At 39.5% G+C, this 16,887-nt stretch overlaps 1 protein-coding gene across 5 annotated transcripts in view; it reads left to right on the forward strand.

Moving 5' to 3' along the window:
- The window catches only part of CFAP58 (cilia and flagella associated protein 58), a 116,981-nt gene that overhangs the window by 30,867 nt on the left and 69,227 nt on the right, over nt 1-16,887 (forward strand). For 4 of the 5 annotated variants that reach the window (XR_013952887.1, XR_013952888.1, XR_013952889.1 and 1 more), the window contains exons 14-15: nt 946-1,057; nt 3,396-3,500. Coding sequence is in view for 2 of the 5 variants with exons in the window: in XM_080597798.1 (XP_080453924.1) it covers nt 946-1,057; nt 3,396-3,500 (217 nt within the window). In the remaining 3 variants the exon portion in view is untranslated. Of the gene's footprint in view, nt 1-945; nt 1,058-3,395; nt 3,501-5,140; nt 9,467-16,887 lie in introns of those variants that run through there. The other variant, XM_080597797.1, reaches the window with a different exon arrangement.

Below are 16,887 nucleotides of genomic sequence, written 5' to 3' on the forward strand. Positions count from 1 at the left end.
GAAGTCCAAAATTATCATGAAAACTGCCTGTTGAAAGAGTCCATTTATCACTTGTGCTGCTAATTAGCTTCCTTGATTTGCCAATTGGAGATTTTTTTTTTTCCTTTTCAATAACCTTGTCCAACCCCACAGTTTAAAAAAAAAGGCCTTTTTCTGTCTAGTGAGCTACATTCAGCACTGATGTTGGCAGGGAAATACTCAGTGAAGGAGTAGACACATGGTGATCCTCCATTCCCTTTCTCCTTGAGGAATCACAGGATACACCCACCAAAGTCATAAGGGTTGGTCCCTTGCAGAATGTGCCTTGGTTTTCCTGCTCCTTCACTCCCTGACCCCACCATGGGGACCTTAGTTGTCAAAGCATCTTTGGAGTGCTCAATTAATTTTATATTCAGCAGCAAATCACCTCTGGATTCCCTTGACAAGAGGTAGAAAGAAAGAAATCAAACTTGGGTTCTCTAAAGAACAGTGTCCATCATAGTTAGGCCATACATTATGCTTTATTTACTGGATTGTGTGAGCCATGTAGTTTTAAAACCTTCTTTCAAATACCAGCTGTCAGATTCAGTACAGAGGTAACTGGGTATGACACCATAACTGTGATTTGTAGGTTACTCTAGATGAATTATGAATTAACTGCCATTCTAGCCTTAATGTACACGAAAAAAATTGGGCAATGAGATCCAGTAGGCTGTGAACTAGATTTCCCAGGAACTGATGAAAAGTCCCTTTTTGGAGTCATTCTTACTAACGTGAATGAAGTGGTCTACCTGTGTTATCCTTTGGGACCACCTGTATGATGTTATTGGTGTTAATCACAAGAGTCACTTTGCCAGTACTGTAGTGCATGGAAGAACGGTTTGTTAATGTTCATATTAATACCTTAGGCACATTGTTTGGGTCTTGGTGTGATTTTTTGTTTGTTTGTTTTATCCTGATCTTAAGACAGGAGGTTCATCACATGCGGAAGGAGCTATTAAGAGAACAAACTCGGTGCAAAGTTCTGGAAGAAGAACTGGAGAATCCCTTGAATGTTCACAGATGGAGAAAATTAGAGGTGATGTCTCAGCATCAAGTTCCCAAAGCCCGTATTTCCAAATCAGTGACACAGCACAAAGCCTATTTACTTTACTGTTATGCAAATTATGTGGAAGGGCAGGCAGACTGAAATTTCCATAGTACCAATGGAACAGTTAACTGCTGAATGGTTTCCTTGCACAATGCAATCAGTCTTATTTTTGTGTCATTTTCTCAATGAAAAATTGCAGAGGGATTTGTAAAGAGCCAGTAAAATGCTAAAGGGAATAAGAATGCATAAGGTGAATTTACAAGGAGGTGATTCGTTAACATGGATGAAGTGAAAGAGGATGATAGGGGAAAGGTATAATCCTACTCTCACCAGTTAGGTAGATTTATGTGGGTAGAAAGGCAGGATTAGAAGGGATCATAGAACAGGTGGACTGGGAACAGACAGACATGAAGTCAGAAGGTAAATCATGTCTGTGAAAAAAGGAAAAGGCCTCAACATAAACAGTGGTGGGGTTTCATAGCCATTCTGGGTAATGTCAGGTCAGCTGTTATGTAAACAGCAAATCTAAATTTTCACACTATTTGAACCTGCCAAATGAAGGGGAAAAATAATAAATCTGTCAAGCATAGACCAAATATATGATCATCAGTTGGCGTTACTTCATATTTTCAAAGTCAGAGCCAGCTGAGATTTCTCTGTTGCATGGATCTCTGATCTGATGCCAGCCTGGGTTGCTTAGCTGCTCTAATAACGAGTGGTAACATGCTAGTCCCTACAGAAACAGCTGAATATTTTGGCTGTGTTTACTAGTGTAATAGTTAATTTCTGTTCTTTCCATGCTGAGCTTAAAACTGAACAGTGTGATTAGCTTTTCACATAGAAGGGAGATAAAATGCAGGATGTTAAAGACATCTAGGTACAGTGTCTAGTAGCTCCATATAACAAAGGAAAGTCAGGCCAGTGGAAACATCTGGTGATGGAAGAAAGAATGTATGAAGAAACTGATAATAGGAAATGTCGTCTTCCCATTCTAGGTCACTGGTTTGTATTTGGAACACAGAAAGGCCACCAGATGGCCAAGTCCATATGAAATAATCCTGATGGGGTTTTGGTTCAATTCCTAATAAACAAACACCCTCACATCACTACAATTGTCACAAATTGGCACCATGGTCAAATTGGTCAGCGCTACAGAAGAATCAACAACTGAGTGGGCCATGGGGACTGAGCTGCTTTTTAGCCTGGTTTCTCAGGAAATGTTGTGGGGTTGTGAGTGCTCCATGCATATCTGTGTGTGTCCCAGTTACACTTGAATTGATTAGTCAATTTAGATAAAATCTGACAAAGGATAAAGAGTCATGAGATATCAAGCTCCTTATAAATTCAAGCAAAGATGCAGAGAGTGGATAATTATCGGAGCCTTTACTATAGCATGTTTAATCATTATGGTCCACCAGAGAAACCACATGAAAAAGGGAGGACCATGTGGGAGAGATGTGTTGTGGATCCCCGAAGTGGGTAAAAGCTTCAGTCAGAATTTGCTCTTCAATAGACAGTAAAGGATCCGATAAGAAGATACAGGGAGATGGAAAAGTAAGCTTTGCTAGCTGCTCCCCACAGAATTGTTTTCTCCTTAGAGGTTCCTCCAGATGCAATCTGTGACAAAAGAATGAAAATGGAAGAAGGATAGAGAGACGTATGCTTGCTCCGTGTCTTTACAGGCTCTGTAGACAGAAGACAGCAGTGTACTGCTACAATCTGTTATCTTTTTAAGCGCTTAATTCCGCTGAAGAATGAGATGCCACAAATGCGGATGCCTTAAAGCCTCATAGTAGTTTGTCAATATACCCCCATAATTTATTCTTCTTAACTTTTCACCCTAGTTTCAAAAGACTATATTGCAGTTATTTTTTCTTCTGTTCAACAGAAAAGTCTCCTCCTAAAATCCCACTTTGAAGTTTTTAAAACAGTGGAAAGTATTTGTACTGCTCTATTTATTTTAGGGGTCAGTTTCAGCTTTTGCTAAAAACCTAAACTAACCTCTTTCTTCCCTGCTACATGGTTCTGCCAATCCATTGTTTTGGGTGTTAAGTTTTGAAGGACTCCTGTGTATGTTGGTTGTTTTTAGAAGGATTCATGAGGTTAATGCTGTTAAACATGAAGTTTTCAAGAGGCAGAGAGTCCAGGTTCAGGACTCCTTGAATACATGCCCTTAAAAACAAAAAATACAGTCCCTCATTCCCCTCTGAAACTCATTTTATATTTGTCACTTTTGGACACTTAAATATTGGGGTTTTAATTTTCGAGAGAGAAACACTAACTTGTTATAATGTATAATTTTTGATACTGCTTTGCTCTCATCTAGGCCAGTGACCCAAGTACCTATGAGCTGATCCAGAAAATACAGAGGCTACAGAAACAGCTTATCAGCAAGACGGGCGAAGTGATAGAGAAAGAATTGCTCCTGCAGGTACTGCAACATACATAGATTGTTGTATCTCGTTAACATATTTACTTAGCCTGCATTATCTGCCTGCTCAGATGTGTTTCCAGAATGTTACTTATATGCATGGCTTTGAATTTCTTTTGCATGCCCCTTAAATATCTTTAGATGGCAGCACTGACTCACTGAAAGAGAAGGAATAGCATCTCATTAGTTAATTTTTATGTTCTGGTTACTGATACCTGGATAATGCTGGAAAATAAAATTAAAGGTTTGCTTTAGTTTATTCATGTCATACATTAGTCTTCAAGTCAGCGTTATATTTTTCTGAAAGGCTTTTTTGTCCTTTTAACCATGTCTGTTATGACCAGGACATGTGAAGGAAGTTTGTTGTTTAGCAGAAGGAATCCTGCAGAGTTTGTGTGGTTTAGAATCATAGAATCATTTAGATTGGAAAAACACCAATAGGATTATCAAGTCCAACTATTGAGTAACACTGCTAAGTCCTCCACTAAAACACTTCCAAAGTGCCACATCCACACGTCTCTTAAGTATCTCCAGGGATGGCAACTCTAACAACCTAAACCTCCCCTGACACAACTTGAGGCCATTTCCTCGCATTCCATCACTTGTCACCTGAGAAAAGAGACCGACACCAACCTCACTGAAACCTTCTTTCGGGTAGTTGTAGAGAGCAATAAGGTCTCCCCTCAGCCTCCTCTTCTCCAGACTAAACAACCTCAGTTGCATCGTCCGCTCCTCATATGCCTTGTTTTCTAGTCCCTTTTCCAGCTTCATTGCTCTTCTCTGGAAGAGAACATATTTAGGTATGTTCTTCTCTGGGCCATGTTTGACTTTGTGTTGAACTTGCCAAAACATAATCAAATGTAATAAAAAAGGACTGTCTTTGGGCTTCAGCTGTAGATGTCAGGCTGGGAAATTTGTCTCCTGTCTGGCAGCTTTAGGCATAGCTATATTTTGCCAGCTGTACGTATGATTTGAACATCTTGGTTTTAAATACCCTAACAGTCTCGATGCCTATATTGGGCATCACTCACTGGCTAGTAGAATGTAACCTGAAGGTCCTTCTGTCTCGAGAAGCTCAGCAGATGTTATCAAGACAGGGTTTGGCCTCCCTCTTTTTCCACTGTTTTGTAGGAAAAATAGATCTGCGATTTCATTTTAAGGTAGTGTATGGTGTATTGTTATGCCTTTGCTTGAAAAATGTAATCTTTATTATCTAGTGCTGAAATGGTGTCAGTAAGATAGTTTGTTAGCTTAAACAAAATGGAGCAAAAATAGCTTCAAATTTGCTGTGCTGTACCCATACACAAACTCAAATCTTTCTGTGAGATTTTTATGTACTCTGTTGCTTATCCTGCCTTATCCTTAGTGTGCTCCCATTTAGCTATTATCCCTAGTTAAAAGTAAAAAACTGAGGTATGGAGTTACTAAGTTGTCTGCCCAAGCAAATGTTTGAAGTAATAGGCATTTGAGTCTATGTTACTATAGCAGCCACTGGCAAAATGTTTCCATCTATGCAGCAGTCCCTTCTACAGCAACTCTGCTTTTTATTATTTTCCTAGATTTAAGTCAGAGTTTGGCTATATGCTATTTAAGTATCATATCTAGAATTGTTAATGAGATCCTTTGTGTCCTTAATTCAGGCATCAATTTCCTGTGCAAGAATGCTGAAATGGTCTGCTTCCATGAGACTGATGGCAAAGAAAAGGCCAAAAACACCACGCTCCAAGTTATGATTGGGTTTTCACCATAAACAATTCTTAGTTCTTTTCTGGTCTGCCACAGTGTTTTTGAATCTAATACTAAGACTGAAATAGAGATCCTTCATAGCAGGGGGTGGATGAGGAGAGGTAACCAGAGATGGAGGACATTCCCCAGCAAATTTCCTCAAAGGGCTGTATGTCCTACTTAATAGGTCCGTAGTGCAGGGTTCTGAAGTTGAGTGTACTGCCTGAGCTTCTTCTGCTAAGTGGCTGGATAACCTCGGACAAGTCATTTTATTACTCTTTGAACTGCTTTTCCTATATACAAGTGACATAATCTAATGACCACAGCACTGGAACTGTAATGGTTGTGGGCCAAATCTTTGCATCAAAATGAAATAGAATTTCTATTATTAGTCTTTACAGGTAGTCAGCTCAGTTCGGTTCAGTCTCTTCTTACATGCAGCAGTGGAAGAATTGCTGAAGGATTGACCTGTTCCTAGTTAATATACTCCTCCCTGTATTCAGAGTCAGAGACTGTAGGAGCTTAGGGATACAAATTTAGGAGGTTGTCTTTGCTTGCGTAAGTCATACCTCCTCTCTCCCAGTCATCCTCATCCACATTTTGCCCTGTACAAGGGCATAGCCATTACGTGTATCTGCTTTAAAATGATCTCGATCTCCTGTTTGCTATCTCTAACAGTTTTGAGGTGTGTGCAGCCATCATGCTGGCAAATAGGATATTTGTTGTAGGTGAAGCTTGTGAGCGTCTCTGTCTTTGATTTCTGCATGTGCATATTGTGAAACTTAAATTCCCTTACATCAAAGTGTAGTAATAAAATGGTGTGGGAAAAGCTATGTGGACTGGATATTTAATGTTAAAGACACCTTTGGAATCTAGAAATAACCACGTCTGCAAATGGCTGAGCCCAGTGTCAGCAACCTGCAGTTTGATTTGTAGGGTATTCACCTTGCCGCATCCTCATGCAGAGCCATGATGTTTGTATAAGAAAAAATAATTCCATTTGTATTGTATGCACTATACCTCTGTCTTCTGACTGTTCCTTTTTTTTTTTTCATAAATAAAAGCAGGTTTATACAGCGAACAATCTCTTAGGATGAGCTGGAAATAAGAATGGAAATTTTTGTTAAGGAAGGTTCACAGTATATGGAATCATATAGAAAAAATATCTACTTATCTTACCTGCTCCTGATACGTATTTGATCATATCCTTTTTAGTTAGCTTTTTCAGTATTTGCCACCTGCTAGTTCTTTTTAAAATGATGTAGCTGTAAAATCATGCTACAATCCATACTATGTGATTAAAAGAATGATTTGCTGCATTTCAGTCAGGAAATTTTGATTGCTGACAGTACTCTAGTCCAGGAAGAAGCCAGCTTGACTCTAAAATCCCATAAAAATATCTTTCTTAACCTTTCATCAGACATTTACTGAGAGAGATTGACTATGCAGCACGATAAATGTTTATTTTAGAATGACTTTTCCAAGTTGAACACTTTAATAAAAGTGTAGAAATATATCCCATGTTTTAGAAATTATTAATTTAATTAGCTTTTAACCTATCAGCTCTTATACATCAAATAAGGGCGGACATCCTGAGACTTCGCAGAGTAGATGCAAAGCAGTTGGTTATACTTTCTCCTTTATCTCAGGGTATTACCACAGCTGTGAGCTGCTGTGCAGATGAAAAATGCTGTCTTAAAAATCAGATCCAAAACTGAGGTCTTAAATACTTACGGCCAATAAATATCCAGCGGCATTTTTGCCAAACATCGGAAACACTACTTCAGGGTTAGCCAGCTTCCATGTTTGAGTCATTACCTTCCACCTGAATTTGTGCAGTTAAAAGGTACAGCATTTTTTGATTCTTTTCTAAACCAATGAATAATACTGCAGTGCTTCGTGGAGAAATATGTTGCGTGTTAACCCAGGGATTTCAGTGATGGGTGAAGGTCTTTGTGAACGCATGTGGTATGAGCAAAATGTGCTGTGTAGCCATAAGGTATAATTATTAATAAACAGAAGGGCTCTGTTGACAAATGCTGAACACACACACACACACAAACAAACAAAAAAGATACTCACCCACATTATATGTGGGGTAAGTCCCCTATGTGACTGAAGCACAGCTGCATAATGAACAGGGATGTGTGGTAAACACACAATGTACACAGTGTATCCATATTACCTCGCTATGATTATGATTAATGTGGTTTTAGAAAATGATCCCATTGCAAGTGAATTATGCATTGCTTTATTTGTTTCACATTTAGTTCTTTCTCTTCAGAGTGAACTCCTCTAATTTGATTTTATGTCTGACTGAGTGGAATTTTATTCAGCTGCATGTCTCAGAATGGATAACAGTGGGAAGATTCGCATTATATGTCAGCTACCTCAGTTGTCAGTCATCTCAGAAGATTGGTCATAAATGTAAAAGAGACATGTGCAACCAATATTATTTGTGGAGGAAGGAGGGAAAGAAGATGGCTGTACATACTCTAGTGATACATATAAAATCCTGCCACCTGTGTTTCATTAAAGCCTGTAGTACTGACAGTATTGTTCTTATATATATATGTTAATCATTGTCATTTTAAGCTGTCTTAAGTTGTCAACAATCAAGGATCAGGACTGAATAGTTAGGGTGTGATGCTTCCAGGCCATTAGCATCTTGAGATCATAGTTTCAAAGAGCGCAAGGGCAAAAGGCATGATTAGCTCATGTATCTGACTCAGATTACAGCCAGATAACACCCACATGCCCTTGTACTGAGCCAAAATGTTAGCCAAGTTCCAAAGCCTCCAAAGAGCTGATGGTCCCACTGACACAGAGTGGGAGGTGCAGAGGGGGCACCGCTGTCTCCAGTATAAATCAGCAGTTTCATTTCAGGTATTGTAACATACAGGGAAGAGAGAGCACAGAGATATTCTCTGTGACCTTGGGCAGGTTACTGAGCTTTTGCATGCCTCACCTCAAGTAAAATAAAACGGGAATAAAATTATTTCTGTGCTTGTAGTGGTGTGTGAATGAATATATTAAAGACATGACTCAACTCGGTAGTAACAATAGCTAGCTAAACACTCAAAATAGGCAGATGTTTTATTTCCTTTGTGCTAACTTGGTAGTAGACCTGTTGTATCCAATTTGAGGTGCTTGTTGCTATAGTGTCTGAACAGATACATAACCATCTTTTCTCAGGGCTGGTACTGTAGTGTCATAAAGAAATATGTGTTAGAACAGTGTGGTGCCATGTAAGTTTACGCAGGCTGGCACCTGCTGGAGTCAAAGAAGTTTTCTTCCAGCTAAAGGAGGAGCTCTAGGATTTGCTTCCATGTATTTGTCATAAAAAACTTTTCTGCCCATTTATTATATAAAATACTGTTTTTTCAATCTTAGATCATTTTTTTTTTCTCAGCCCAGCTCACAAAACCCTCTTGAAAAAAAAAAGAAGTCCTCTTGAAAATCATTTCTTTCCCTAGCTTGGCAGTTTCATAAAGCATGCTTCTGCTAGGTTCTTCATTGGACTCCTAGTGCTTCGTGTAGCTTTCTTTATACAGCGTGTAATGCAGCAAAGTGTGCTCAAATGCTGAGTAAGAGATTTTCTCATCAGACAGCCTGCTAGGGAAAATGGGAAAATACGCTCCTATTACCTGCCTTTATTTTAGTGTTCTGAAGGCCCAGTTCAGTTTTATTTTAGGTATTATCTGTACATCTTCAAAATGGCTGAGATTTACTTTCCCCTCTCAAAATTGGCGTTATATATACTTTTGTTGCTGAGTAGAGGTTCTGCTTGGATTTGAGAACATAACCTACCCATATGTTACATGTGGGGTAGATTGTCTGAGTTGAGGATTTTTTGGGCAGAAATGTCTATTTTCTTAAAAATAACTGCAATCCACTTCAGGAAACTAATGACTGTGGAATCCCAAAGAGTCTCTTTTGACCTGCCCATTACTGTTTCTCTGTCATCGTTCCTTTAGAGAGATTTTAGCGGAGGTAGTTTGGGAGAGTGCTTTGTATGCACTGGAACTTAAAGGTGAACTGCAAAATCCAGTGCCAAAACACAATCCTTTCTTTACTACTCCTTTATCATTCGTATATAAAGTCAGCCTTTTGAAGGGATTTTTCCATGTAAAAATGACAAGGGAAATTTTCTTTTTGGCTTTTTGTATTTTACTAGGACTTGGCTCTTTTCTATTTCCTGGAGGATTTGAATTCCTCTGGAAGCACAGGATTAACACCCTATCTTGAGGCTGAAGCTAGCAGTTCTCTCAGCCCTCAATTAAAGTGTTGAGTATTTCTGATTTAGCTTGTACCAACTCTCAAATCACAGAAGACTTTCTTGCTAGTGCAGTTGCATCTAATTGCATGGCTAGCAGCTGGCATAGCCACGTCAGCACAAAGAAGTCACACCGCTAACTGAGAAAAGTAAGCTGGCAAAACTTTTAACCAATGATCAGATAGTCCCTAACATTTAAAAGTGTCCTTTCCTTATTAAAAAAAAAATAAAAATCTAAGGGGCATTATGTATCTTCAGGAAGAGGAGAGTGTAGTACCTCGTTGAATGTAGCTTTTAATTGTACAATATAATTTTCAGTTGGTGGCCAGAATTTCAAGGGACTTATACAGGAATGTAGAAATGAGAAATACAGCATGGATTCTGGCCCAAGATTTACTTTTTGGCTTTCAGCTGGGTATGAATCAAAGAGAAAAAAATAAATAACTTACGTCTGCAGCGCTGTGCACTGACAAGTAGGAATTAAACACTGGGGTGTCAAAGGCCTTGATTTAGAAACTGGACTCTGAAGAGAATCTGTTCTTTTTTCAAATGAAAAATAAAGTATTCTCATGAACTCTGGCTATAACCCTGTTCTAGCTAGTGACCAGCAACAAATATCTAATTATTAGTACAATATTTTGAGCACAACAGTCTACAGTGTTAGCGCCTTCAAATTAACTTCAGTCCAGTGCCTTGAATCTGGTTTGAAGTGGAGTGACCAAGGCAGTGTGAGATGACATGTGGAGGTACTTCGTGTGTCGAGTCGCTCTTCAGGACTACATTTTCATGTTCTTTCCTTGTGCCATCCTTTTATTTTCCTTTTGTTGTACTTGAAACATTCATTGATGAACTAGAGTTTTGATTGGGGATTTTAACTTTGTCTGTAAGGGGAAATATTTCATATTTTAGTGTTGGTGTTATCTTGGATGTGTAAGTGTCTTTCAGTGATTCTGATGGTGATTTTTCTATACAACTAGAATTTGTTTAGTGCTTTTTACTTTGCCGCTGGTACTCTTTTTCCATTTATTTATTTGTTTGCTTTCTCGTTTGCCCTAGATGCTGATTGTGTATCCAGCAGGGTTCTGTGAACCATTCACACCGAGCAAATTGTAGGATCACTGTGTTAATTCTCTGTGCAAAATACCTGGGTTCATATGCAATCCTGTAATGATGTAATAAATAATCACAGTTTGTTAACAGGACAGATAACAGGGTCACCTGTGTGAAAGTCTCTTAAGGGTCTGCATATCTACCTGACAGTTTTGTGTAAGCCTTGAGAATGAAAAAGGGATTTGAGGGGTATTCAGTTCTTGTGTTAGTTCTCCTCAGAAGGCAGTTGATTTCTATTTCTGAATATTTTGAATATAGTCCTTGGCACATTAGTTTATTTTAGCCCTTCTAATCTCAGTCCATCTAGAATTAGAAGATGTTCTATGCTATACAAACTTACAGCATGACAAACTGCTCTTCAAAACATACTGACATTTACGTTCTTTCCCTCCTCCTACATACGTTGCAATTCAGATGGAGGAGAATAAAGTCTTCCCAGGGAAATTTTTTGTTGTTGTTGTTTAGGGTCTGTTGTTTAAAGAGGACTTTTGAAAACAAGGCAGTAAATGTGATAATCACTTTAACAGCATCAGGTGAAGATAATCAGCTGCTCTGTACAGTAAGAAAACATTTTTCCAATAAATCTGCTAGTGCAAGCGTATCTGGCACTGGAAATGGGAAGCAAAGCAGATTTCGTAGCACTCAAGACAATTTTGGTGAAGAATTACCTTAGTGGAAGAGTTTAACTCTTATTGAATCTGTGTGGCACAGCATTGCCCTCACAAACAAAACAGATTTCCCATGATAAAGGGTTTTGGACAGAAACAAGGTGCAAATTTAATTGAGAAATTAGAAGAAAAGGGGTCAAAATAATAACTTCTGGGTATCTGTGCCATTTTAGCTGCTCTCATGGTGTTTTATCAGTAAATATTTCAGATGCTATTTACAAAGATGAGGATGTTGCAGGTGGAGTAAAAATCTCTTAGGGTTTATTGGTGGGGAATGGATATGAATATGTAATGTCTTTTTAAAGGTTTTTAGGAGAATTGATATATTTACTTGAATTTGAGTTCAGAAAGAGAGCTTTAGTGGGTCATCAAACGCCATCCCTCCACACCACACAAGATTGATTTAATTGCACAAATACCATCCTTGATAGATGAATGTCAAGTATAGATTTGTTTCCTGCATTTTAATACATGTACTGCCAGTCCATGAATTTTAGCATACATGGGAGAGATTGTTGGCTTGAAGTATGCAGTGCTTTGTGGTTGTGCTCTTTTTTTTTCCTCACGCTTTTAACCTGACGTTGTAATCTAGACCTGGTGTTTCTGACAAGCAAACAGCAGATATATTGGATTACCTGGCATGGTGATTTTGGGATCATGGGAGGCTGAATTTCATTTCTGTGATCTTCCAGGAGTTTTAGTGAGCTTTGACAGTTTGTGTAGTCACTCTTTGTGTCCAGACCCTCTTGTAGAATAAGAGGATCGCTGCCCTATCTGGATGCAGTACTACAGCACGAGTACATTAAATATTGAACAGCATTCAGATAATGAAATGAGGAGGCCATGTAAACACCATGAGGTAGAAAACATCGCTATTATCTGTAATCTGCATCAGAAAAGCAAAAACAGTGATCACAAAATTATTTTCTTCAAATATCTTGCATTTGGTTTGCACCTAGAAGTCCGAAGCATGGACATCCTGTGTCATCAAACGAATTTGTAAAATGATCTATTCCTAAAGTTCTGACTCAGACAGAATTGCCATTAGCTTCAATAATAGTTCACTAGAGTAAATCTTGAGTAAAAAGTTCAGGAATTGTTCCAGTAAATGACAAATAACCTAAAACAAACTTGTTTACTCCACATTCCCGTATTCAGCATGTATCTGGGAAGGAAATAAATCTGCTGTGCACCTCAGGGTAAAGTGTATTAATCAAACAGTTATCTTGTTAAGGGAAAGTAAATGACTCGCTGTGCTGACTGAATACATTGCTATGCACGGAGTTAGCAGTGCTGTTAGCAAGCCGATACTGTTAGCCATCCAGAATCTGCCAAACAAGTAAAAATACTAGAAGAGTGCAACAGCAGTGCAGCAATACATTCGCAAGTCCATATTATATATTGTGGCCCAGAGCCAGCTGCAAATCTTTATTTTTCAGATGTGCCCTTTGGCAGGCGTTCTTCCATTGAGGCAAGCGTGTTCTGCGCCTCCCTCGGCAGCAGGATATGGACAATATGCAGCATCCCATTCAGTGATGGATTATTATTTTGTATGATATTCACACATGCACACAAAAAAGACACTCAACAGGGACAGACAAGGTTTTATTAATTTATTTCAGATCACTTATTTTCATTCTTACAGGAGTGTGAATGGTAGTGTTGGGAAAATAAGCAGGATGATGCAGCAGCACTAAGGTGGTTTGGGGGCAAGTAGCAGCAGGCAGGCAGAGTCACTTAAAAAAAAATATATTTTTTTTAAAAGTAGCTTAACAGGGGAGAGATGGGGACATGGGTGTAGAAAGAACTCTGTTTCTCCATTCTTACGACCCATGCACAGGGAGACTCTCTGCCAGCTGGGCTGTTTCACTCTGCCAGCTGATCCACATCCTCTGGACTCCAAGCTCAAGTCTTCCTATGCCTGTCTTAGCTATAACCTTAAACAGGGGATGGCATACATTGGCACAGCAGTTGTCTTTACATGAACATTGGGATTCTCTCTGTCTTTCACCCTCCATTAGTCCTGTTTCTCTGAATTTTAAAAATAGACGGGGAGCTGAAAAAGATCTCTTCAAAGTATACAAGTGGTCAGCTCTAATTACAGTGAGACTGAAGGAAGCCATATATTAAAACATTCATGATTTCAGAATTGCCATGTGTATTTCTTAGATGTACTGTTATCTCTTATTAGGTTCCAGAGTGTAACAGGAGACCAATCTTTCTTCCCTGAGGTCCTTGGCATACGTAGGGAGCCGCTGCTATCCTGTCAGAAAGATGTATGTAGGCTTTGCTGCCTTGTTAGGCGGGTATTTGTAGGTTTAAGTGGTGGCTTGACTTTGAGGCAGCTGCTCGGAGGCAGCCGTTCTAGAACACCAAAGGACTTGAAGCTAAGTGCTCTCATCTTTCAGGGAAGTCTAAGGATCTAAGTCAAGCAGGCGATTAAAGAGATGTAGGTGCCTAACTTACAGATAGGTATTTGCAGAAGCAGGTCGTCAGTTTCTCTGATCACCCTTTGAGGTCATTTGTTAGATCAGTCAGAAGTGAGAGCAGGAGCTGGGTCTGCTGGGAATCCCCTTCCCAACCCTCCACCTGCAGGAGCAGCTAATCATTAGCAGCACAGCCTTGATAATTCTTTTTTGATAAGCCTGTTATTTTTAAAATCAAATTGGCTATTGAGTTGTTAAAATACATGTTGTTACACTGACATTAAAATACAGAGTTTTTAAGTCAGATGGTATACATTGGCAGAAGAGGCTCTTTTGGCTCTGTATGTAATAATTATTAGCCAGTAAAATATTTCCGTTTGCCTTGTAGCAAAATATTCATTTAGAATATTTAGATTCCTTGTTGATAAGATTTATATCAACCTCTGAGTCTCCCTCAGGACGCTTTAAGACAAACCTCTACTAGAATGCGAAGCAAAGGTTTGTTTAGTGCTCTCTTCAGCCCATCTGTCAAGCTGCAGGCACTGGGGATGTTGCTGGAAAATTCACATCAATCCGTGCTGTGTCACCAGTAATTCTCGGCCTCGAGGAACAGCTCACCACGTCGCTCTCCTTTGTGTGTGTACAAGTGCATGTGTGTTCCTGTGCACACATACAGAAGAAGAGCAGATAATTAGTTAATCATCTTCTGCAGTGTAAAGGATAAACGCTGAGTTTAAATGAGCTACTCTGATTAATGATTTTATAAACTCTGGTGTAAGGCCAATAGTAAAAAGGGAATTGCTGCTATTATTTCTGCAAGAGGCATCCATACCATTTTCTCCTTCTGAAAGCTTATTATCCTTGCATGTCAGAGTTCACAAGTCTTGAAAGGAGAGGAGGATATATAACATATTTGTTTGTCCACTGAAAAAAAACAAACAAACCTGCTTTCCCACACACTTCCTAGGAGAGATGCAATAGTACCAGTACCTAGCAATAACAATAAAAATAATAATAAGTTGCAATTGCGCTTTAGCTGGAAATGTTTGTACTTAGTTGTTCCTGGAAAATGGTAATAATGTAGCATTCAGTTCTTATTGTCATAAAAAAAAAAAAAAAAGAGTCAGGGGTGAAGACCTAAAAAGATGCTCCAAGGTATTTTTTCTCTCTCATTAAGTTGTTTTGAAAATGCCAGTCAGTTTGGCACAGTTCCTGTGCCAAAGGAAACAGATTTGCTCTCGAGAAGCATTATTATCAACTGGAGGGATAAGTCATCTCAGACAGGTTTAATTTAACTCCGTCTAGTGCGGCGCAAATTTCACCAAAGGCAGGGAAATGGTCCCAGCCTTTCCTTTGGTGGCAGCACTTTAACAAGAAAACCCCAAGCACCTCATACAGTATTAGTGTTGCCGCTCTGTGAAGGGACTTCATTGTCCTGTTCCAAACCCGAATTAATTTACTCAATAAAACCCTCACGTTGGACAGTTAAAGGAGAGTGTAGATGTTGAAAACACAAGCTCTTCTGGGGAACTGCTTGCGTGCAGAGGTGTTTGCTGATGGATGCGGAATAGACAAGAAAGAGCAGGAGCTTTTGAAAAGTGTTTATTGAGAAAGTTTTTAACTGCACATTTCTCACAGCGCTGGAGGCAACTTTCTCCTGTTGTTACAAAATTCGTGAAGGTTACCATATGCTAATTTGTTCTATGCCTCATAAAACTCTTCAGCGTAGATGTCCTGAACCAACAGCTACTGTATTAGGTACATGCATACACACAAATAAGTGTGCAGCTTATAAAGATAAAAGAACTATGACCGGATGTGTGTGTTTATCGGTGTATTTAATCCAGAGCCCGGGGGCCTGTTTAACACTTCTGGATAGGGATCACAGCCCCTTAAGGGTCCTCTGCTGCTTCGTGGTGTCCTAAACAAAATGGCTCTGGAGCTGAGCACAGCTCTGCTGTTGTGGTTGTAATGCCGATAAACAACCCCCCCCCCCAGCGCGATGACTGACCTGTTTTCCTCAGCAAAGCTGTGAGGAACTGTAGTGTGCTTACACAGTTACTGTGTTGCTTTCTCCACCTTACTAATTAAAAGAAAGATTTTAGGTAGGTTGCCACCATACACAAAACTGCACGTTTTTGCTCTGCATCTTTATCTTGCTATTTTATTTGTTTTCTTCTTCAGCTGAAGGCTGCCAAGCTTTAGGTACTGGAGACAGGAGCTAACACAAATGAAATTTACTGTGATGCAAAGGATTTGGGACTTTTGTGGTTTTGTTTATTTTTTATTTTTTAAATAATTTGTGTGATAGAAAGCTTTTGATGAGTAATATGATTTTTATGGGCCTGGTGGAGAAGGCTGTTGGTGTGCAGCATGCCAGATGAATTTGCTGAATTATCTGCTTGGGAAGACAAGCTGGTGAAAATGAGAACGCTGGGGCTTCGTGACCTATTTCTGCTGTGAATACATCTTCATTAAACGTAGGGTCATCCATCGTCTGTGGCTCAGAATGATACCCTGGGCTAACTAACAAGAAGGGTCATTTCAGGAGTTTCCTAGTGTCTTGCTGAGGGAGGAAATGACATAAAATGGAGTCTCATTTTTTTTAGAGCTAATACCTGGTGCATTGGTCTATCCCAGTATTGCCGACTGCTTCCCACTCCTTGTTGAAGCAGTGAAATGCCTCGGTGTTACTTCGGGAATGTCTGATGGGGCTGACGGACCCTGTGGCATGGAACAGCACTGGGCTGTGCTGGTCAGCAGAAATAGCTGCTTTTGAAGCAGGATTGTGCTTGCAAAAGTGATTCTTCCTGCTGCAGACCAAACCAATTTGTGACCACAGTCCCGAAGAATCAATTGAAATTTGCCAAACACCAGCCAGTCTCCTGCAGAAGAATACTACTTTTTCTCAATCCTCTGTAGAGAAAGCAGGCCAGGAGAACTGTGCATTCTGGCTGACACAGCAACTAGTTAAATTTAGGGGAAAGCAGCAGCTCTGCCTCCCCCCCAAGAATTCCTGTATTGGAGACTTAGAGATGCAGAAACATATTGTCATGGCCTAGCCTAAAGGCAGATCTGGGGGCTCCTCAGAGCTCCCCTGGAAAACAAATCTGAGACAGAAAAGGCTGTTCTAAAAATAATGTGGAGTTTTATTTACACAGCTTATTCAGCAGGTATTCACA

Source organism: Anser brachyrhynchus (assembly GCF_964034855.1).
Source record: "Anser brachyrhynchus genome assembly, chromosome: 6".
Taxonomy (NCBI): Eukaryota; Metazoa; Chordata; class Aves; order Anseriformes; family Anatidae; genus Anser; species Anser brachyrhynchus.